General features: G+C 35.6%; 1 protein-coding gene across 2 annotated transcripts in view; it reads right to left on the bottom strand.

The window, feature by feature from the left end:
- The window catches only part of LYST (lysosomal trafficking regulator), a 68,075-nt gene that overhangs the window by 19,060 nt on the left and 26,013 nt on the right, over positions 1–23,002 (bottom strand). For both annotated transcript variants that reach the window (XM_014951007.1, XM_014951008.1), the window contains exons 16-36: positions 22,116–22,361; positions 20,332–20,505; positions 19,715–19,864; positions 18,986–19,123; positions 17,093–17,291; positions 15,779–15,910; positions 13,962–14,595; positions 13,311–13,488; positions 12,225–12,394; positions 10,609–10,839; positions 9,507–9,673; positions 8,867–9,019; positions 7,253–7,444; positions 6,434–6,612; positions 5,086–5,292; positions 3,614–3,790; positions 3,065–3,141; positions 1,944–2,132; positions 1,075–1,220; positions 899–995; positions 197–258 (exon numbers count right to left, since the gene is read on the bottom strand). In XM_014951007.1, coding sequence (XP_014806493.1) covers positions 197–258; positions 899–995; positions 1,075–1,220; positions 1,944–2,132; positions 3,065–3,141; positions 3,614–3,790; positions 5,086–5,292; positions 6,434–6,612; positions 7,253–7,444; positions 8,867–9,019; positions 9,507–9,673; positions 10,609–10,839; positions 12,225–12,394; positions 13,311–13,488; positions 13,962–14,595; positions 15,779–15,910; positions 17,093–17,291; positions 18,986–19,123; positions 19,715–19,864; positions 20,332–20,505; positions 22,116–22,361 — 3,898 coding nt within the window. The remainder of the gene's footprint in view (positions 1–196; positions 259–898; positions 996–1,074; positions 1,221–1,943; positions 2,133–3,064; positions 3,142–3,613; positions 3,791–5,085; positions 5,293–6,433; positions 6,613–7,252; positions 7,445–8,866; positions 9,020–9,506; positions 9,674–10,608; positions 10,840–12,224; positions 12,395–13,310; positions 13,489–13,961; positions 14,596–15,778; positions 15,911–17,092; positions 17,292–18,985; positions 19,124–19,714; positions 19,865–20,331; positions 20,506–22,115; positions 22,362–23,002) is intronic.

Raw genomic sequence — 23,002 nt, 5'->3', positions numbered from 1 at the left:
AGTGGTCTGCAATTTTAAAACTTAACTGCACTCATTCTACCAGCAGCGAAGAAACGCATAACTGATCTATATAACCCATAAGAAGTCAGGCAACAGCTCAATTAGTTTAAAAAAAAAAAAAAAAAATCAGCCCAGTTCATATATACAGCAGAATCTTAGACAAAAAGGATATCTGAGGACTGAAAATTTTACTTACCTAACAGCAGTTCACCAGCAGTCTCTCTAGAAGGTGCTACACTTATACATCTTCGATTTACTCTGTAATATTTAAAGTGTATTATTTCTTACGGATTTATGCACCTTTTGGCACATACCTAAAACTAACAGCCTCAAAGGCTACAGTTGACAAAAGACTTTTCAACACTATGACTCTAATGGTTCAAATCCCAAGGAGGGAAAGAAAACAGAACCTCAACTTCCGATACTTGCACATTAGTGTATTTGTGTTTATTTCTTTGTGTGTTCTTTGGAGTTATTTTAGGTAGTATTAGTGCCAGCAATAGGTGGTAAATTGACACAACAGCAGAGTTGAGTCAATGGTGAAAGCAGAGAGGAAGGAAACACAATTTGCTTTTGAACAATGATGTAATGACCTACCAGATCTAGTAGCACTGCCTGTCATAGATATCTAAGTGACATCCCCACATCACACCAGATGGTATTTGCTTTTACTGATTTTTTTAAGTCACGGAGATGGACTGCTTTAAGACTCAAAATGTACATGTTGGGAGCTCTAATCTTTTGCTTAAGAATATATCAAAAAACTTACCATTTTGGACATTTGTTTAATCTCACTTGATTGGGTTTTTAAAATGTTTATTTTGATAAAAAAGGTGAGGACTGTTTCTTTGGAATGGGAGAAGGTGGGAAAGGAAGGTAAATGTCACCCAAACCTTACCTTATATGTTCACTTGCAGCTTTGTCCTTTACAGTAGAGGAGTGAGAAGAATGTGTTTTGTCTTCAAATAGATAAGATAAAGGAGTTTTTATCACACCTATAAAAACCCCACAAATAATAAGGCACTTGCAGTCATTGCAATTCAGATACGTATTCTTAGAAGATGTTATAATTACCTTCCTGTTTCTGCCTGTCTGGGAGAAGGTACTTGTTTGGAATAGTCAGGTAGCACCTCTGCAAGCGGCGCCTCTCTCTGTTTGGGCCCTCTGTTGGATCCAGTTGCCAAGAAGTTGGGTAATAGACTGGGTCATACCAGAGTGCTCTGAAAAAATCACAGTATGTTAGAGTTTGGCAGCAGAGGTAGTATATATGCCTATTCTTTCAGTTCTGCTTTAACTAGTAGAAAGGCAGAAGTTTCACAGTAGTACACTGGGCAACTATTTCTGACAAAGTATCAAAAGAGTGAATTCTATAGTTTATTTTCATGAGCTACCCCACTGACCGACTATTCTTGAGCTACTCTAAGACTGCTCTTGAAGTTACTAATTCTGATGAAGACAGCAATACAATGCACCCAATACTATATTTTGAAGACTCAGCTGCTGCAAACATGATATAATACTAGTTCTGCAGTAGAAAAAAATACTCACTTGGTTTCTAGTCACAACTTAACATCTTTTGCTCTATGCAGATTAGCAAACACAGTATCTGGATGCTAATGTGAATAACATTACGCAAAAAATATTTTGTTACTCCATCAATGTAATGCAAGATATTAAAACATTGTATTAGGCACAGCAAAACGTATCTGACAAAAAAATCTGTCTAAATGGCACACAAATATTACCAGGCTATTCATCCTACAAAAAAACCAGGAGAATAAATCAAGTATTTTACAAGTCTCTAACCATCAGATGACTAGCAAAGTAAGTAATTCTAATTTTTATATCAACAACATTTCATGTGCCTCTAAGTAAAATGAAAAGCACGTCAGGCACTGAGTCTCTCTCTCTCACTTTTCCACTGAGATGTGAGAACAACTTACCGATCGTGGGTAAGCTGCTGAACAAGCTCCTGCCAATGTCTGCTGGCACTTAACTCTGCCTTATACATCCCTCTGATGTGCTGGATTACTTTCTTCCTCTCCATTCCTTGTGACAGAGACACAGCTTGTGTGATGTCTCCAGCTATTTTAGAAATGTCTTTAGATTTTGTATCCAGACGTTGAAAGAGACTGAGGAAAGAGTTGTGTTTTAAAACGTCAGATAAACACACTGAAAAGGGAAGACACCAAAACCACTTGCAAAATACAATCAGTTTGGCAGTAGATATCCATAGTTCTTGTTACAGCAGACACAAAGTCACTTAGACTACAAGATTTTCACAAGATTCATGAACACCTTCTGCTTCTGAGCCTTCAAAAAAGCTGTAACTCGCGGCCAAAGACAAGACAATCAGAAGATCAGCAGATATTAGCATGCTTCATTAATTATCGTATACTCATTACAATAAAAATTTTAGGAACAGTAATTTACCACTGCTGAAATCTTTAAGTTATTCAACATAAAGTCTTTTTGCTTATTGAGACAGACTTGACTAAACTGACCTTTACAGCTACTAGAGTTGCCTGCATTGAAGTATGTTGTGTGTGCATCTCACATTTGATTTTTATGGCAGAGCCTGAAATTTAAATTAATGGAAAGAACCCTTAATCTACCACAAGCTACCTAAATTTACATTACTCCAATTGGTAGCAGTGTCTGTAGCTCACAAAAGTGGTCAAATACTGAATACGATGATATTTTATACATTGAAAAATCAGGGTTAGTTGCAGGGACATTTGCCTTAAATTGCACAGATCACAGCAACAAGAGAGGTGACTGGACAGATAACAGCTGTAAAACTAAGGGTAGAGTGCCAGATATGCAAAAAATAACTTAGTATTCTGAAGTTCACACAATGCCATTTATTATACAACCTATCAAAATGCATATACCTGTAATACCTGTATACTGTTTTATAACAGTAAAACAAAACCTGAAATGTAGCAGTGCTGTTAATGTGAAAAAATATCTGAAATAATCATAAAGGCAACTTTGCAATGGGGTGTGTTGAACAGAGAACATTCTTACAGAGTTCTTGCAGCTCCTTTCAGAAGGCACTTACTTTTGCCGATTATTAGCCATTGTCTTCTCCCAGGCAGCTTTATTTACACCTTCTTCCATCTCGTATTTCTTCTGATCCTGAATGGAAGTTTTATACATTACTTTTTGTTTTTCAGATGGAAAAAATAAGGAAGGAGAGGCTAAAGGGTATGCCAATTTAAAGAACAGTTTTTGTTAGTCTTCCCTCAACTGGTATCTTCACAGCATTTAAAACCATCATGACTTCGTTTCAGTTATTGCAGTTTTATTATATTTAAATATGTTATTTTTTTGCAAGGAGCCATAAAAATTATGTTTTCCCTGCCAGTGAGAGATACTAGTAACTTATGAGCTCTCACTTTTTCTGGGGTAAGTAATATGCCTAACCAAGAAACGTTAACATGTGAGCTTACTGTAACAGAAATATTCAGAACACAAAGAGAATCCCCAAAAGCATAAGCCATACACCAAGCAAACAAAATAGCTTTCTGCAGTAAAATTCTGACTCCAGTATAATAGATAGTTGTCTCAAATATAACCAGTTTTTGAAGTAAAGTTTTTATTCACAAACCTCTTTCAAAGCTTTTATTAGATCTGGTTTTGGCCGTGGGCTCAGGGGAATGCATTTATAGCCACAACATTTTAAAGTATTCACAAAGTCTCCTGCTGTTCTTTGTTGTTCTTTGGTCATTTCATCACTGTGATTGTGCATTAATTCATATAAATAGAGCACTAATTTAGGTCCATGCTAAAAGATGAAAAGAAAATAAGAGGGGAAAAGAGATATATGGTCATTCTCATTTCCACAATAAACACTGAGCAGTTTTTTCCTTCAACTTTATTCCCTTTTCTAATCAGCCTGGACAGGTTTCTTCTACTAAATTTTCTGTGACTTAAAGAAAATGGCTGCTTTAACATTTGGAGTAAAATTCTTATAAAACTAGAAAGAACATGCTGAATTTAACCCTCCACATGACAAAACTTCCCCAGCATCTTGTGACTTCTCAAATGGCTTACAGGAAAGCTAAGTTACTTTTCCAAATACTCAGATCCTGCAGCCTTGTTTATAATTCAGGAAATACATGCCAGAGACTCCTAATTTTGCATGCCAAGAATGCTACACCTTGTTTGATTAACCAAATTAGAGCTGACAGATAATGAAGTTAAGCAGACACAGGCCATAAACGCACTCAACATGACACTTCCCCAAAGAAACCATTGCTAATATATCAGCTCTTCTCTTACCAGTGAAGGTGTTAGCTTAATTGAATAATGTATACGTGAGCAGAAATGTTCATAGGTTCATCTAATACATATTTTCTCTCCTTAGTATACAGTGAGTCAAACTGTGCTTATCTTACATCATTTATTTCATTCTTGTAGCTCCTGAAGATTTCAACAGCAACATTCCTACCTGAATCCTGACCATGACTCTAAGAAATTGCTTTCTCTCAAGCTTGCACTAACAGAGTAGAATCAAAAAAGCTTTTTCCTGAGAAACCCAGAAAAGCAGGGAGAAACCATTCAGCTACTTGAGTTAAGAAATAGAATACACAATTCCAGAGTTAATAAAGGCTAAATAAGAAAAGAGAGCACGGCTTTGATTGAGGACTGACTGCCTCTTAAAAACCTAGTGGCAATCAGTTCCTGCAAGTTTCAGGAAGTCTGTAGTTAGACATCCAAGGCAAGGGTAATTCTCTCAATCTGATTTTTCAGGGTACCTTAACTTCAAGCACCCACAGTAAAATGTTAAAACTAGCAGCACCTTTTGTTTTTGCACTACACAGGATGTGTGATGTTTGATGTGTTACAAAGTCAAAATACAAGATGTAATCCTATCTTGCCTCTTACAAAACCATCTACCCTCAGGATAATATAGCAATTGCAGAAATACACACAGGCATTTTGTATGACATTACTTTGTCATTACACTAAATATTGCTAAACCAACAGTGAACAGCTTTAGCCACATACTGTTTTAAATAATGCTAAAATCTTAACAAAAAAATTGAATACAGGTTTTACAAACAATCTTGAGCTTACTTGCAAAGTTGGGCTAAGACAGTCACGCATAATCTCTTGATGGTTTACTTCATGTACCATCTCCAAAGCCTGCTTTCTGTCTTGCAGTGGCCTTGTTGGAGACAGGTTGTGCACAAGAAGCCTGCCAAGTTGTGTGCGGAATGTGTCCTTACATGACAAGAGGATCCTCTTCCACTGTTGCTTTGGTGTGTTCATTCTGCTTGTGCCCTAAGGAAAAGAGATAATTTTCTGATATTACAGTGTTAGGGCTTTCTTTTATCAAGTTTTTCACATTACAAAGCACAGTTAATATGATGAAAATGTAAGGCAATAAAGATTTCTCTACCAAAACAGTGTTTAATTTTAGTTTACTGATTATTATTGTGGGTTAAAAGCCATTCTACTAAAAATGAAAGAGCTTATTCATTCTAATAAAATAAGCATTTTTCTCTCAATCTGCCAAAATTAGGAATGCAACTCCTAGCTGAATTGGATATTCAGTTAGAGGAACTATACAGCAATCCAAGAAGTGAGAATTGTGATGTTAAAGGTTAAAAAAAAAAAATCAAAGGGTTTTTTGTTTACTTATTTTAGTGAATAGCCATTCTGGGTTAATCACCAGTTTCTGAATAGATTACCTCAAAAGATTAGAAACCAGGCATTGGACTGAGGTGCATGTGCTCACAACAATAAACCTGCCATCTTTGAAAAGTACTACAAGCATGGCATGATGGCAAGATAACAGACCTAACAAAGAAAATTAGATTGAGCTACTTTTTATGAAGACAGCTTAAGAGAAATAAAAAGGCAAGAAGCAATAAGTTAAGTTTTCCAATAACACCATTTCAAATTACCCAAGTAAAATCTGATCACCTTGGAAAGGTTGACAAGCTAACACCGGTATGCTAGAAAAGAAAACTCTCAGCCCTTTGGCAACAATTGAAAAAAGAAAGTTCCTGTTTCCTCCAATTACATCAGCAACTCTAAATATATTATAGACACAAATTGCTCAAACTCTCCATCATCCGTGGATGTACAGCAGATCTTGTTTTATAGGCTCCAGTCAACTTAAACATTAAGGTTTACAAGAAAAAGCAAAATTGTGGATTATATAGAAATCTATTTAACCTTTGTGTGCTTGTTCAAGAAGAAGAGCTTTGCTACATGTTAAGATAAAAATCAGAGCAGATGCATTTATTATTTTTCAACTGCAGAATAACTGGGAAGCTGATCCATGTTTTTAATACCACAGCTTAATCGAGAGAGGCAGTAAGGAAAGCATTTATGGACAGAACACCTTATGCATAAAAAGCTCCTCATAAAGGAATATGAAATATACTTTAATCTGGACAACATGTAAATTACTTACAATGGATACTTTGACTCCTTCCACCAACATTTTGAACATTTCTTTAAGAAAAGGATTTGTTCTGCTAGGCAGTTCTTGCTGGCTTTCCTCTTCAGGAACTTCCAGCTGGGCTGCTGAAAGTCTGCTTTGACTTGTGGTTTCTGTTATCCCCAATACATCAAGCCACTCTTCAGTAGATGCTTAAAATTTAAAAGGCACATATTGATCAGTACTAAGTCAAGCAAGAAAATCCTATGATCCTTTAGTTGGCATTACATCAACTATTACTTTTATCACTACACTTAACCACACTTTTATTAATTTTAAATATAAAAGCCTATTCCTTATTTCAATTCCCTTATGAAACAGTTTACTCAGCATTTACAGTTGATCACAGAGCTATTCAATAATTTGTCCCAAGTGCTAAACTCTTTCTCTTACTTCTGTGAAATTTGAACCCCAAAAGTCATCAAGCCTTGCTAATAAATGTAGCCATTTCATAGAAACATGCAAACTGATGCATTTTAAGAGAGCAGATGCTCCCTTTGGCAGAGTTAAATCTTCAGGTAATAGTTCAGGCAGTTAACACATGAATGGACTAATGTAAAATTAGAATAACTTGTTCAGTTCATTCAGATAAAAACTGTATCCAGATTGTCAGTTACATAATACCGTGAGACAAATAACAGAGAATGACGTTTTACGTTTAAATCCATTAAACTAGCTTCAGTGGTACCACTTTCCTCTCAAATACTTCAACTCTCCAAAAGCAAGAACCCATTTTTCAAGTAGCACTGCATTGGCTCTGTCAAAACAGAAGCGAACAAAAAGAAACCCTACCTAAATAAATGAGTCTGTTAACAGCCAGAACAGTCAGCCTCTGTAACCTTTGTACAAACTCAGCCTCAGTGGCTTGGATAGGATTTTCTTGGCTCATTCTCCGCTGCATCATCATGTTGAATTCCTCACTTGCTAGTGAACGCATTTTCATCAGCAGAGCATCAGACTGAGCAAGTGAAAACTTTCTGGAGCCTTTAAGTAGAAAAGCATTAATAGCATCCTACTAAAATGCACAAAAAATTAATCACTCAGCAGCCATTTTAATCCAAACAGTTCACATCACTTAAGGAAACAAAGCATTTGAAATACATTAATATTGAAGGGAACATAGGTGTCACTTGAGTGTTTTTATCTTTTTTTAAAAGCTTTTCTATTTGAAAACAAATACATAAAATTCAAGTGATATGAAATGAGTTAGTCTCAAGATCAGACTTATTGTACAGCTTGCATATTTTTGTGTAAAGCAGATTCTGAAAAAGTTATTTATTCTTGTTTTTACTGTAGAACTATAATAAAGGATTAAAAATCAATGATACAACGAAGAATTATTGCATATAAAAAAGTAGCTTTATCAGCAAAAATGAGGAGCCATTTATATTAACAGCTATAAAGCACATTTTGTACCATATTTATTGCCTATACCTAATTTTGAAAGAAGTACTATTTCTAACTTATAAGAACATTCCTTAAAATTTTCTTGAACTGGTGGGCCTTGATTGTATCTACTACTTCTGGAAAGAACTATTTTATTTTATTTCTTTTATCTTGAGTGCCTTAACAGATTCTCCAATACAAGAACATTTTCACTATGTTTACTAGGCTGATGGAGAGGGTCCTTGAAAGCTGACCATAATAAACAAGGAATAATAGTGGTTTGTTTTGTTGGGGTTTTTTTTATTATTTTAAGAAAACTCAAATAAATATCAGGTTTTTAAGCTATATCTTCTACAGAATCTCTTAAATGCAGCTTCATTTATGAGAGATATACAAATTCAGTTTCCAGCCAGAAGATTCCAAAACCTTTACAGAGCGATTCACCATCTATCAAATAAAGGGAAAATATCACTGCTAAACCTAGAACAAATATTTGACAAGCACAACCACAGTGGAACCTAGGAATCTCATGTTCTTATCTATAAATTTGAGAGGGAAATTTAGGCATCTATTTCAGGATGATCACTAATTAAAAACTGTGCAACAATGCAATCTGCACATCACAGCTGTGTTAAAATTACAAGCACTAACTTTACTTTGGTATTTTCTTACTGTGAAGATGGCTATTAAAAACACTATGAATTAATTTAAGCCAGATTTTACCGTCTTTTGGGATTGTTTTCAATTCACAAATTGCTTACTAAAGATGTTTTTAGATACTGGAGTGAGAATAAGGTGACCAAAGTTTCATCTTTGTTCCCCTCTCCCTCCTCATAATATAAAAACCCCACAAGTTCAAAATGGGTACAGGCTATACTATTCCAAAAATATACATATTTGACTTAAAGCAAATCCACAGAAAAAGCCAAGCAAATCCAACTCACTTGTTGTGTTACTGAAATTAGAGTTTGAAAGTACATCCAGAAGAAAATACAAGAATACTTTGCTTTTGCTACTCACCAGCTATGCCCTTACGCTTCTGAAACATTGCCCGATGCTGTGCAGATGGTGACGGGACTGAACCAGTCTGCTCCTGAGCATCTTGGTTTGCTGTAGTTTTTATTAATTCAATAGCTGCTTGAAGAACTCTTAACTGCAGAACAACTGCCATATCTACAGAGAGAAGCATACAAAGAACATATGACATTCTTTACATATCTAAGAATTTTTACCAAATCCTTGTAAAAAGTAAAAGAACACAAAATGTGTCAAGAGCTGTAAAACTCTCGATTCCAGTCACATAGAAAGTGACCTCACTATTCTACAGATACAGGCAACACACAGGTGAGTTCTCATGCAAAAGCTATTGAAATTGATTACTCTGAAATAAAGTAAATGAAACTGTATAGAACATCTCCACTTAAATATCCTTAAAGCACTTGTCCAGTCACCATTGGTTCAGATTAGCAGTACACAATTCTTTACCACAAGGCAGGCTCCTGAGGAAAATTACTACTTTGAGAACCACTTAGAAGAAAAAGAAGATCCACCACCAGAAAACTCCCCCTTCTCCCTCAGCAGGAATATTAATTTAAACAAATTAACGGGAAAGGGATTTACTTATCCAGTCCCATGACCCAGAAATAAGCAGATAACTTACTTTGCATCCTTGCATTTTTACTATTTTGAAGATGACCCAGCAGCACAATGAGGTCTTCAATAACACGAAAATATTGAGAACCTGAGGAGCTGCAGGCATGAATTGCAACTGCTACCAGCAGCTGTTGTATATCGCATGCAAGTAACTTGTAGTCATTCAAGGGAATGCTGCAAACAAAGTTGTAGTTACCAGAAACATGACAATTCTAGTAGATCGTAACCCATAACAAGACCCATTACTACTCCCCTTGCTATTTTTGTCAACTATACCTAATACTTTCTTGCATTTCATATAAAAATGTTACTGCTGAAGGCTAGAAAATTGTAATCAGACACTTCTTTAGTGTTAACTTTTGCATATTGGGAGCCTGCAAATCTTTGAGACATTCTAACATTACGATTGTAACAAAGTTTTATTGGAAAAGCAACGATGTATTATTACTGGATTTCTAAGTTAAAGGACAGGTCTGAAATCCTGAATTTCTCAGAAAAAAAATTCAGGATAATACCTAAATTTGTAGCCATGCAGAAAAAACTATGCTAGGATAAGAAGGAAATCTGTCTGCTTCTTCAGGATACAAACTAATGAAATAAATTAACAACACCCCACCTCTCCTTCCTTCACTGTATAAACTTCTTAAAGTACACAATGTTTATAATTAATGAAGTCATTTAAGTTACTCAAAATGTCAAATATTAAATCACAGGGAACACAGGAGAGACTTTTCCCGAAGTTTTAACATTGGCTATGGATACAGTAGAATGCTACCATCTCCTGGGCCTTTATCTTACTGTTCAGGTGAGTTTTATTAGGAAAGGCTTCCAAGTGCACACAGTGTGTCAAACTTGCATTTTAAAATGTCATTTCACTTGAAAGTTTAAGATGTTATAAGAACATTTCATATTCCATTGTTAGAATTGAGTATCTAAACACTTAACTTTCACTTACAAGTATAACTGAAGCTGAAAACCTCAAAACCAGTATTACTTTTATACAAGCTCTCTGATCACTTTAGGAAGCTGAACAAATACAATACAGCAATTTTTGCTAGACTTAAGGTTGTAGTATCTGGACTACTTTATAGCAATGATATGATACTCACTTTGTTTCCAGTCCATTGAGAGCAGCCAGTGTGTTACACAACACGTAGAGCAAACCATTATCAAGCAGTAGGTCTGCAACTTTTGAGCAGGAATTTATGATTTGCAGCAGGAGACAGAAGCAGTTATGCAGCAGAACGTTATCATACAGAGAGTTCTCTATAAGACCCAGAACAGGAATGACACACCACTTTTGAAAGAGTCCGACATTCTTCACATCTTCCAGATCAAATCTATTAAAATAAATATAAGTGAGTGACATCCTTAAACTAGCAACCTGGTATATGCAACTAGTACACGCAACTGGAACACCAATCTTTGCCAGTATTTTGGTAAGGATATAGATGGCAGTTTCCTCCATTTCATTGCAGTAACAATGCCTGTCTACTAAATGAAATAAGAGCAAAATAAAACCCTTCAGAGCGAAGAGCCTAAAAAGTATATCTGAAGCCTCAGCTAACTACAACTGCCTACCATATAGATTTCATGAAAACAGAGGGGTTTCTTAATCTTTGTAGAAAAATAACCCGATGCATCATCTTTCCAGTAAGAAGAATTACATGTGGCACAGACACTATCAAGAAACCAGATACAGCTTGGCACCAATATAATATACTGACAGCAGGTTTGATATCCTAGATCCATTACTGCTGAAGTTTAATTCAGTTCGTCAACTTCTGGCTTATTGTGACTGTAGAATTCAGAACTGTGCTTCAGATCCTGTATTACTTGTGCATGAGGAAATTGGATCCCTATTCTAAGGTTATCAGCCCATTACCTGACAACACACAACCCTAAAAACTTGAGTCATTAGAACTACCTTTCCAGCCCCATAATCAATCCTGAGGAAATAACAGTTCTCTTCGGGTCTAGTTAAGGAGCCAGGTTTAACTCTTGCAGTTAAACAGGAATATTTTTTGAGGGAGGTAGGATGGGAGCGTGTATGAAGATCAGGCCAACCAGCAGAGGTAATTTGGCCATAAATCCTGCAGAGGCAGTAACTGAGGAGTTTTTTGCACTGCTGACTATACTGAGATGCATGTTCTCCCTGCACAATCATTAAGTGGTCAGACTAATTCTAAAAAAATACCATTTACTTAGATAATTGTCTGCTTAAAGGTAATCTCCTTTCCTGTTAATATGAGGTGGCTCTTTGGTTCAAGGAAACTGTACCTGTGGGATTTTCGCTAAAGGAAATAGGTATTTAAATTCAGGGTCAAGTCCAGGAAGCAGCACTGGCATCAAGCTTTTTCCCTTAACCACCTACTAAGACCCAGCAGAGAAGTCTAGTGACTACTAAAAACTTCTGAGGATGTAAATTAGAGTTTCATGTAGGATCAGAAAGAATAGGAAGAGTTGAACTCATTACAGGACATTTGAAGCGCAAAGGCCTCTGAGGCCTTCAGAAGGGGTGAGGGTTTAGAAGATCCCAGATGACAGCACCCATAAGATGAAGTTGCTTATAAACAGCTAAAGAGCCATACAGTAGTCATAAGAAGCTTAATACATTTAAAACTACAAGCAAAACATTTCAAAACAGTTTTGAAGGAACTCTTCATGATTACTGATTCTCTTAAACAATCATGTTAACATGGATTAAAGGCAAAGCTTTACTTACTCTTCATCCAAGCCAACAGAGCGGCCAAAGAGCATTTCCAAAAAGCACTCCACAACTTCCTGAGTGCCCTGGTGATGGTACAGCTGGTTGGCAAGCAAGGAGAAGCCACGATTCTTTAAGAATTTCTCTTTCTGCTCCCTCCTTGCTCTGTTGAAATATGCATCCAACAACTAAAAATAAATGCATAATAATGATGTAAGATTTAAACATATAGTATAACTCCCTTGAAAGTTAAGTTCTTGTCTGTGATTTGAACAGTTGGAAATAATTTTTAAAATTACAGATTTAAAACATCGATTGCACTATTTCAACTGCAATCTGCACTGCCCTTGTTACAATCAGTAGCTGACTTAATCCTTTTAATCTGAAGATTCTTAGGTTTTTAGTCAAGTTTGGGAGAGATGAAATCACAAACACAACAGTTACAGAATGCATACATAAATACATTAAAACTTTTAATACTTGTTAAATCCTGCACATCAGTGTGTCTGCAAGTGCATGCATGATTTTTTGGATCATTTTGTTAAAACCATATAATCTTATTCTTCAAATTAAAACACAAATCTACTCAAAGCTTTTCATCTACACAATGCTACCATCCAGGAACATGGTCCTTGTCAATACTACAAAAATCTCTGAAAATATTTTGAAGCCTCAAGTCCATGCTCAGACCACAGATGTGTGGATGAGTCTCCAGAATAACTGAAAGTCAACAGTGTTAGAGGTCAAAACTTTGCTTGCACCTTAATTTAATGCAATTAAATGAAAATGCATTGTGTGTTTAAAGTTGAAGAGAAAGTCACTGACTTTCTGCATTGTTGCTTCCATTAACATCAATAATGCCAGCATATGGTCTTAAAGCCTCTGGCTTATTTTACAGGCTGTATTTATCTATTGAAAGATTCTATGTTTGTGTTGTTTTTCTTTTTTTTAGAATTGGTGGGGGTGGAAACATACATTAAAAATCGGAAGTCTAGAAAACTGAAGAATGCAAAATAAAAAAATATTAACAGAGCTTCATGCTTCCAACATGTTAACTACTCTAGCTCACAATGTTTTAGCTGAAAGCATTTTATATAGGCCTACTTTAATGACTCCTTGTTGTATGAGAGGAGAAGGGTGGTTCACAAGAACTATAAGATAATCAGGTTGGATAAGTTTGTCCATCACATCTTCTAGCATGATATCTGGTAGGATTAGGAGAACTCCACGCAAGAGGTCATATAATCCACAACAGATAAGAACAAGCCAGTCTTCTGTACATCTGAAAACATAGAAATATGTTTTATCACAGTTTGTCTACAACAGGAAGCACTAAAAATAAAATGCATACTTGTTAGCTACTCTTGGGAAGCAGGAAGAAGAAGAAAACTGGCAAACATTTCTCCAGTACTCCTTCATTAACACTTATTTGGGATGGCAGATAGCAAAAAGGATAATCTGACCTGAACTACTACTTGAGATTTTTTTTTTTTGAGCTAGCATTAAATTCACAAACCTACTGTAGAGAGCAAAATTCCTGATTTTTAAAGTTAACTATGTAAATAATGCAAAAATTGAACCAATGCAATTCTGTAGACTAAAAGCTTAATGAACTGGTTTACGGCAGCTATTGAAAACATTCCCTTAATTTTCAGGCTTCCAATTTTTGTAGAACAGTAATCAAGACCAAGGACTGTGAAATTAAAGTTCATATAGTGAGCTACTGCTAATTTATTATTTTGCTTCTCTACTTACCTGTCCTCAGGGCTTTCAGATGGTTTTTGAGTGTTCTCATTAGCTGAAGAAAAAGCAAGACCCTCCCAGTCTTCAGGAAGTATATTCTTGTCAGCAAAGCTTGGCCAGCGAGCAATAGCTGATGATCCTCCATGAACAGAAAATGCTAAGCCCAAACCTGCAAAATTACTCTGACTCCTCTGAAATGAAGGCAGCCCTTTCAAATTGTCTGGACGACGTAGCGAGGGCTCAGCTGCAGCAGCACCACCTTCATTACATTTCAGATCTGTATCTGCTTCTTTATTCTCAAATGTGTTTTCAGATAACTCTTCTTTTGCAATATCTTCAAATGTTTCAGCAGATGTTAACTCTGAGTCACAAACCGTTTTTGCAGACTCACAACTGCTAAGGAAGAGTTCTTCTTGTACTCTCTTTATGGTTTCAGAACTTCCTACAAAACCAGTTTTACCCTGGAGATCAATGTAGTCATGCTTCTCGATAATCTGCAGGTCATCAATACTCCTTCCCATTCTTTCAGTTAGCCTTTTTCGATGAACTTGAGGTGAGGAGTTCAGAGATGCCGGTAAGCTTTTGCAAAGTCTTTTAGGTGCCTGAGAGCTTATCTTCTGCTGCACACTAGCCTTGAAAGCTTTCTCTAGAGAAATAAGGATACCTTTAGCATTCCTCTTATACCAGAAACAAGCTTTTTCCTTATTGTTACACTCCACGTACATTTAACACAGTGATGACCCAGGCTCATTTTATGTGGCATAACTGATTCAACACCTGGCATAGCTCAGATTTGGCTGATCAAGTACAGATAGTAAACTATTACACAGCCATATATTTAGCAAGTCACACATCTAAAGGATACGTAAAATGAAAAATAATGATCTGAAACATACTGCAATCTCTAACTTCATTGCTATCACTTGTTTCCACTCCTACTTTGTACATATTGGCAAACTTGCTTAGAAATTCTGTGTAAAAATACATTGTCTTTCTCATTGTCAACGAGCTTAAGTAAAGGCTTAGGCATAATTTATATGTTTTAGCTTTTGTATTATAGGTGATATTTGTTGATTGCCTATGCAAATCTGTGTAAGAAGTATGACTAAAAATATAATTCAATAATGAAGCAAAAAACCGTCACATTCACAGCACACCAAGTGAAAAAGTTACCAGCTTGAGCTAATAACTTCACACTATTTCAGCATCTAAAGCACAGGAATTCAAAACCGATTAAAGCAGTTATCTTTACAGACCTCAAGTTGTTCAGCATGCTATATAATGAGACTGTTTCTAGAAAACTTAATTTTTAATATACATAAAAAAGGTATACGAGTTGTTCTTTATAAGACATACTTTCCTATCTTCTGTCATGTAGGAACAGTATATATACCTGCAGTATAACTAAATGCCAATACTTTAATACTATGTTTAGAAGGATGTTAAGAATCATGCACAAATAAAGAAAAGTATCAACTTTTTTGCACAGATAGGATAGCTGCTTATGGCTCACTATTTCAATTATTGCCTGGTTAAGACATTCTCATACATCTCTAGCAGGTCTGTTTAACAGATGAAATTGTTCAGCTATCTGGTTCACTTCGCTGCTTGAGCCATCAATGTGGCAATTTGCCTCAACTTGACCATGAAGAGCAGTTTAGGCAGCATGTTCAATTCAATCCTCCTTACTCTGCTGTTCAGGCATCAAGCTCCAAGGGTCAGGGGGAGCTTTATGAGAAATATCAGTGGGACAGTAACACTTTAAGGCACTCTAGCCATCTGCCAAGGGACTGTGTCTTAATGCCCTTGTTTTTCCATCACTGTTTTACCTTCCAGTGGTAAAGCTGCGAATCCAGTTGGAGTTGTAATCACAAATGCGGTGCTGTCTATTGACTTCCCACCACTGCTGGAATTTCTCAGGTACATAAGTGATTCAACTTTCTCCTGAAAAATTTTGCCATCTAGAAAGAAAAGGGGAAAAGTTACATAAAAGATTTTAAAGTTTGCATTCTTGATATATTTAGATTCATAGTATTCAGGTTACATTTCAAGCTGATCACTGGAGGCTAACAAGAAGTGCTCAATTCACAAGCATCTAAGAAAAAGCATTTGAGAACAATTTTTTGTTTAGGTTATATATCTGTAAAATTTCTTCAGAACACTGAAAATATCATGTTCTCAACTAACTATATTTAAAAATGGCCCATGCAGGCATACAAGCAGTAATAACTTTGACTTTTTACCATGTCAAAAACAGGCAACTGTTCTCAAACAGGTTCATCTAAATAAGGCTTCAGAGTATTAAAAAGTACATTCTATTCTTACTCAATTACTAAAACTGGAGGTATACAAACATGTGCAAAAAAAAATTAATCTTGGATGACACTTTTCATGTTTACATAAGTTGTGGCTAAGTTGTACAATGCTAATATTAAAGCATGAACTATACATCTACTAGTTTCTAATTTTTCAAAAGAATAAGAAAGACTTTTTAAAGCTTGTATCACTCATTTAGCAAAAGTGATCATCTAGTACAGATATATTAAAGACAGCTGTTGTCCTAGATCTGCACCCCTCAAAGCACGCAGGCATTCTCAGTAACTTGTACGCAGTGCACTGGTGGTGCCTGCCAATGCCATCTTGTAGTGCAACTTGTCATTTGCTAGAAGTGCTCCTTGGGCCTTTTATTTTTCTAGGAATTCAGTTACAGGCAGCAAGAAAGTAGAGATGGAGACAGGCCCTTGTACACGTTTCTGAAGAAGCTTCATTTATATGTAAGTTAGATATTTTTCTCTAAGGTTTGTCCACAGGCAAATGTGTCCATACAAGCAGCTAATGTTATGCATTCTATTTAGCAGCATGGAACTTTAAAGACATAACTAAAGAGATTATCTATGGCTGTAGACAGAAGAAAGCTCTCCAAATATGCCTAGCAATAATGTCTCTCAATACAGTAAACTACTACTTTATTAAGTCACAACAGTTCAATAATTTTTATATATAGTTAATACAATATAAAAATCAAAGAATACATTCACAGAATAGTAATTTCTAAGAGTGAAAGAGAGGGGTTTTTTTAGATATTAATTTATTACTAGATTTTTATTCTACAGTTTATTTCTAGTTAGATGTGACATATCTACCTATGTGCAGGGAAAAGTAGAAGTTGGTAGGATTGTGACAAACATATGTATTAGTGGGAGGGTGAACTGCTAAGAGGAAATTGAAGACCAGTGTCAGCAATTCCAGGTCTGGGGGAGATCCAAGTACTTCTTCAATTATTTTCACAAATGACCGGCAAACCTCCCGAGGCAGGGATGCAAGGTGCCCTTCTTTATGCTCCTAGAAAGGAAGAACAGTACAACTCTAAGGTATTTGTATTTTTAATTCTTTTTTTAATTCTATTTTTAATTCTTTTTTTTTTTAGATCATCATGCTGTTGCAGAACAGACAGAAAAAAGCTTAAGTAATAAAGCTTGCATTCTTTACTTTGAGAAGAGCTACTGTACCTACTCAATGTTACTCAAGTCCTCAAGACTATTAATATAGTCAAGTCCTCAAGAACTATTAATATAGTCAAGTCCTCAAGAACTATTAATATAGTCAAGTCCTCAAGAACTATTAATATAGTCACCAATACTAACACTTCAAACAAATTATGAACTTTCTGAACAGTGCCACACTGGGTCTTCTGTATTTTCAATAGCCATTTCTATAAACATACACATTTGATATTTCATTGGTAATTATAATTTCTGCTTGATCGAGCATTCTATATAGTTTGACAATGGCTATTCGACAAAAAAATAATCTATTAACCGAACAACGAACAGGACTTCAAGATGAACTTGTGGGAAACCTCACCAATGTAAGCATGCTGACTAACTCATTTCTAACTTCTTTAAATTTCACCTCTTTTTTCGGTACCCAAGCACCTTAACTGAGACTGCTGTATGAAAAGACTAAATGAAGTTAAGTGAGGTTTTCTAAGAGACTGATTTATATAGTTTAATCTTCCCTTCCATCATTTCCCAAAGAATTGCCAAATCATCGTTGAGTAGTTTTTTTTTAAACTAAGAAATTAACTTTTTCCCAGTAGGAATGAATATTAGTGTTTGTACTCATGTACAAAAGACAGGGAAAATACTATACAACATTCTATATCTAGGCATTTGCATTAATATATAATTTTAAAAGTTAACTATACCACTAACAAGTTCCAAAGTAGGGAATATCACATAAAAATGAAGAATTCAAAATTTACAGCACTGAAAATGATTAAAAGACATTTAAAAAAAAAAATCAAAGACAGGGAAAAACAATAAATGCATTTCATGTGTTAGAGGGAGAAACTCAGAATAAAGAAGAATGTAAGACAGAAAATAGGGGATTACAATATATATTTTCACAAACATACATACTATAAGCAGGAAACCATTTCAAAATCCCATTCCTAAGAAGTGTCTATCAAAGTGTCTACCAAAGTCCTTTTTAGAACAGCTATCTCCATGCCACAGAGGAAGCTACTACTGGATCAAAATGCTGAAGGGACTGCTCAGACCAAGCGCTACAGGCCAGTTGCTGTATTTGCTCTGCTGAGATACAGGTTAGACAGTTTCTGCTTCCTGCACAGTATCTATGTTTTTCAGTAGTGAAGACTTGAACTAGTAAGAGACATCTCAGACGCCCTTTATAAAAGGGGCACGGTTCATTTCAGCTCCTACTCATGTATGGATTACGTAAGTAGCCTAGTGCTGAGGTTTTCAGATAGCAGCAGATGGTTAAAATCTCTTGCCCCTTCTGTCAAGCAGTAATAGAGCACCCAGTAGGGAACTATAGTTTACAGCAACAGCAGTTGTAAACAGTTTACAGTAACAATGCTTATTGAAGAAGATGAAAGGGGTCTAGAAGCCCAGAGGACAGAGTCTACTGAAGCAGTTTTTTCTATAGCATTTAGTCTCCTTCCCCATTTCCGCCCCCGCCAAGCAAAACTGAGTATTTGCCAAGCACAAAGTAGGATTTCAGAGTGGAATTACCTGCAGAACCTGACAAGTTAACAGGAAGTGATGTACCACTTGAGCTTTCAATAGCTGTTTAATGTTAAACATCTGTTGGTGATGGTTTCCTCTAATAAGGATTTCTAGAGCAGCTAATAGTGTTTCCCAAACACCTTGCTGAAAAACAAAAAACAAGAACATGGCTTCAAAAATATATTTCTGAGTCTACACACTGAGAATAAAAAAAACCCAAACAGTTTAGGAACATAACCAAGTAAAGTTAGTTTTGCACCTAAGAAAAAGGCTAAATGACAGCAAATGGTCCAGTCAGAACTAGAAACTATCAGAAAAGCTATGCTCAGACAAAATTAAGCATATTTTAATGATTAAGCTACAAAAAAAAATTACTACTTGTTTAAAACTAGTTTTGTATACGCTTTGCTATATTAACATCGGATGGTTATTTTCAACAGTTTAACTCCAGAGGGAAGCAGGTCTTCCTCAGTATTAAGTTTCCCTATAAAATTAATACATTTACATAAACTGCATTTACAGAATTTAATACACTAGGCTACCTGCATTGTTGATAATGGGAGCTTGATATTACTACCAGCTATTCAGAGGAAAACAAAGACTATCAATTTTAGAAATTTTCAGTACTTGCTGACATCTAACTGGAGAAATTCATTTCAGACCTCATAATATTGTCATCACTTTTTTTAATATTGACTTTTATACTTAAAATCTTTCCAAAATGAAAGTAATTACCTTTGCTTTAGACCATATCTTCCAGTCAAGCAGCAGCTTTTCTAACAGTTGAACATCTTGGATAACTGCAGTAGAATCTGCATCAAGCATGAATTGTCCATTTTCATTTATATAGAGAATCTCATCACTGCAGCATCCCTCAAGGAGGGTCTTAAAGAGAGGGAAAATTCTTTTGAATGTCATAAGCATCAGCAGTACAGTTGTCCTACCCAATTTATCAAAAAAGTCTTTAAGGAGGCATCAAACTCCTCATAGGGAAGGCGTATGTCTATCTGGTCAACTCTAAGAATAGTTACTGAGTTTAGTAACGCCACCAGAGGCATTTAAGAGGCTTCATTCTTGTAAGACTCCAGTATTTTTATTAATTGCTTATGTGTTTAAAGATCATTGCTTTCAGAGAAACAAAGTTACTTTTCCTGACCCCCACCTTCTCCTCTGAAATCAGGGTCTTTCAACACTTTCTGTTCTCTTTCAAGGCAAGACACTCCCAGACAAAACCTGCTCCAAATCACTGTTCCACCTTTGTGAAGAGATCTTCAAATGTAGAATTAAAATCACAGAGAAGTTTCTCAATTTGTGCTAATATTAAACAAAATATCAGGTTTAAAGAGCACTACCTTCAACATGCAAAATCCAACAATGCATTTTGGCTTGATCAACACTCGATGAATCATAGAATAACCATTACAATTGTCCATCTCCTGTATCCTCTGTTGATTGTATTTTGTTAAAGATAGTATAAGTTGTAGTGCTAAAGCTTGAGTGTCTTCACAGTTGCTAATCTCTACAACCTGAAAAAAGGCAAATAAAATAGTTTAAATGAGAAATATTTGAAAGAAAGTCTTAAAAATGCCTTGTTGCAGTCTTAATTCATAACTTCTGGATTAAATCTGTTTTAAAGATTTTGAGGTTATGTACCTTACCTTCCTTTTTGCCTATGTAAATACATTCAGATATATCTGAAGATATATCTGAAGTAATGGTAAATGATGATCTGCTAAGAAAATAAAAGTCCTATTACTAGAATCCATTTTAAAGAAAAAAAATCCCTTTTAAATAAAATTTAAGTAGAAGGCACCAATTTATTCTTGCTGTGCTACAAAGTCACAAAGTCATTAAATACATAAGCCACTAATAAGAACAAATTCTGTTGTTTGCCCTGGAAAAATGTTTCCTAAACATTTAAGGAAAGATTTAAGTTAAGGTTTCTGAAGCTCTAGACTATCTCTATCTGGAAGCATCAAACATTTGAGTTTTATTTTCTCCATAAAGAGACAAGCAATTTGCTAGATGAAGACCATGGACCATTCTTCACTCTGCTTCCTGTGATTATTGAATCCAAAGAGCAAATAGCAATTCTACCAAAAATGCACAAGAAGGAAATGTCACATGATTAGAATTTCAGTTTTTCTATAGGTTCCCTTGCTATGTACCCGTTAATTCTGCTGTACTTAGTTATAAACATGTATTGTCTGACAGCTGATCTATTGTTGCTTGCTTTACTGATGCAAATAGAGTCCACAGCAGGATATGTAGCACATGCTTAGCATAAATTTATATAATACAATAACATGAATAATTATTTTCTCCTCAGATTTCACTATCACTGTTAAAATTACTGCAGGCAGTATCTTCATAACCAGAAGTCCAAACACCCGACTGTCTCTAGTCTAACATGCATTGGTTACTCTCCCCACACCTTTCAGAACACTACCACTACCAAAGGCATACAAAACAAACAAGTTTTAGGCCCACATTAAAACTTTGAATTAACTGTAGTAGTACTTCAGAAACTCCTAGCACAAATATTAGCCTGCACATGAAGGTCACAGTTAAGTAGTAAGCCCCGTAGCCTTAATGTTTTTGAAATTACAATTTTGCTTAAGAGGATAAGCCTTTGAAAGTGGCTGAACAATTATCTGAAAAAACTCCCACTATTTCTTAGATAAAATTAAATCTCTGCACACTTTCTAGTCTTACACGTATTCATACTTGCACTGTGAGTATCCTGCGTTTAAAGTGTTAAAGATACACAATGAATTTAAGTGCCTTTAAAAATCAGAGACCAAAATTCTGATCAGTTCTACAAAACTCCTAAAAATAATCTTTTGACAATAAGACACCCCTTCTCTACATCAGAACGTAACACCATATTTTACATACTGCAATATTATAAAAAAGTTACATAGTAGAATTATAATTAAGTTTCCAATCTAAGATAACCAGCATGACACAGCCTGTGTTATGCCACAGGTATTTTCAACAAATTTTCTTTAAATAAGAAGAAATCCCATGCAGACTAAGGCAAGGCAGCTAGAGCATGTGATTTTCTACTCAAGATCCAAAGAAAATTTCATATGGGAGAACACACACATGCACCCCCCTCCTCCAGCCCCCTTACCCTAGCGAAGAGGAAAACAAATGCACCAGTTCCTCCAATTTCATGTAGTATACCCTGAAGAGTTTTATATTCAACAGGCTGAAGTGTTTTCAGGTGATGAGAGTCCAGCGCATTGCTCTGAACTTCTTTCAAACTGAAAGGTCTCTGAGAAGGTACAGTTTTCACCTGGCCTTTCAGTCTAATAACAGGTTCATATATGGTGTACTGGCCAGGGCAGCATGTAGTATAAACAACAGCAAGACTCTCCTGAAACAAGAGAAGTTTAAGTTTTTTTTCTAAGTTAAAAAAATAAACCAACCAACAACCAACCACCCACAAACACCCCAAAACACAGAAAGCCACACACAAAAGCCACCTAACAGCAAGTAGCAGCAACTTTGGCAGCTCATTTCTACTCTACCATTAGCACACCCAAGTTTCTTGTAGATGCATGTGCACTAAAAAGCAACAGGATTCCTCAATTTCACAAGTGTACACAATAGCACAGAAAGTTAAGAAAGCACTAAATATCCCCCAAGGATACCCCTCATCACCCGAAGAATTGAAATTATTTTGCAATAACACAAAGTTACTGAAAAATTTAAAAGAAAATGAGCATACAGAGGTATTGGGCAAATTGCTTCCCTCTGGAGTCACTACTTTAGAAAGTAGAAAGTTTCCTGTTATTTTTTTTTCCAAATTTCTCCAATTTTTTGTTTAACTCCATTCTTTAATTAGCTATACCATAAAAGGATCTCAATGGAAGAAGTTTCATTACTGATGAAGACTTAGATCAAAACCAAAGCTCCTATGGAAAGTAACTGTCTCATGCTCACAGAAAATGTAAAATGGTCATATTTGGGAGGTTATTTAAAATACAGAAATAATTATATTTAAGGCACTTGCAT

Source organism: Calidris pugnax, unplaced genomic scaffold (assembly GCF_001431845.1).
Source record: "Calidris pugnax isolate Ruff unplaced genomic scaffold, ASM143184v1 scaffold24, whole genome shotgun sequence".
In the NCBI taxonomy this organism is placed as follows: Eukaryota; Metazoa; Chordata; class Aves; order Charadriiformes; family Scolopacidae; genus Calidris; species Calidris pugnax.
Note: the sequence above shows the minus strand (reverse complement) of the source record. Positions and strands in the feature narration are given on the sequence as shown.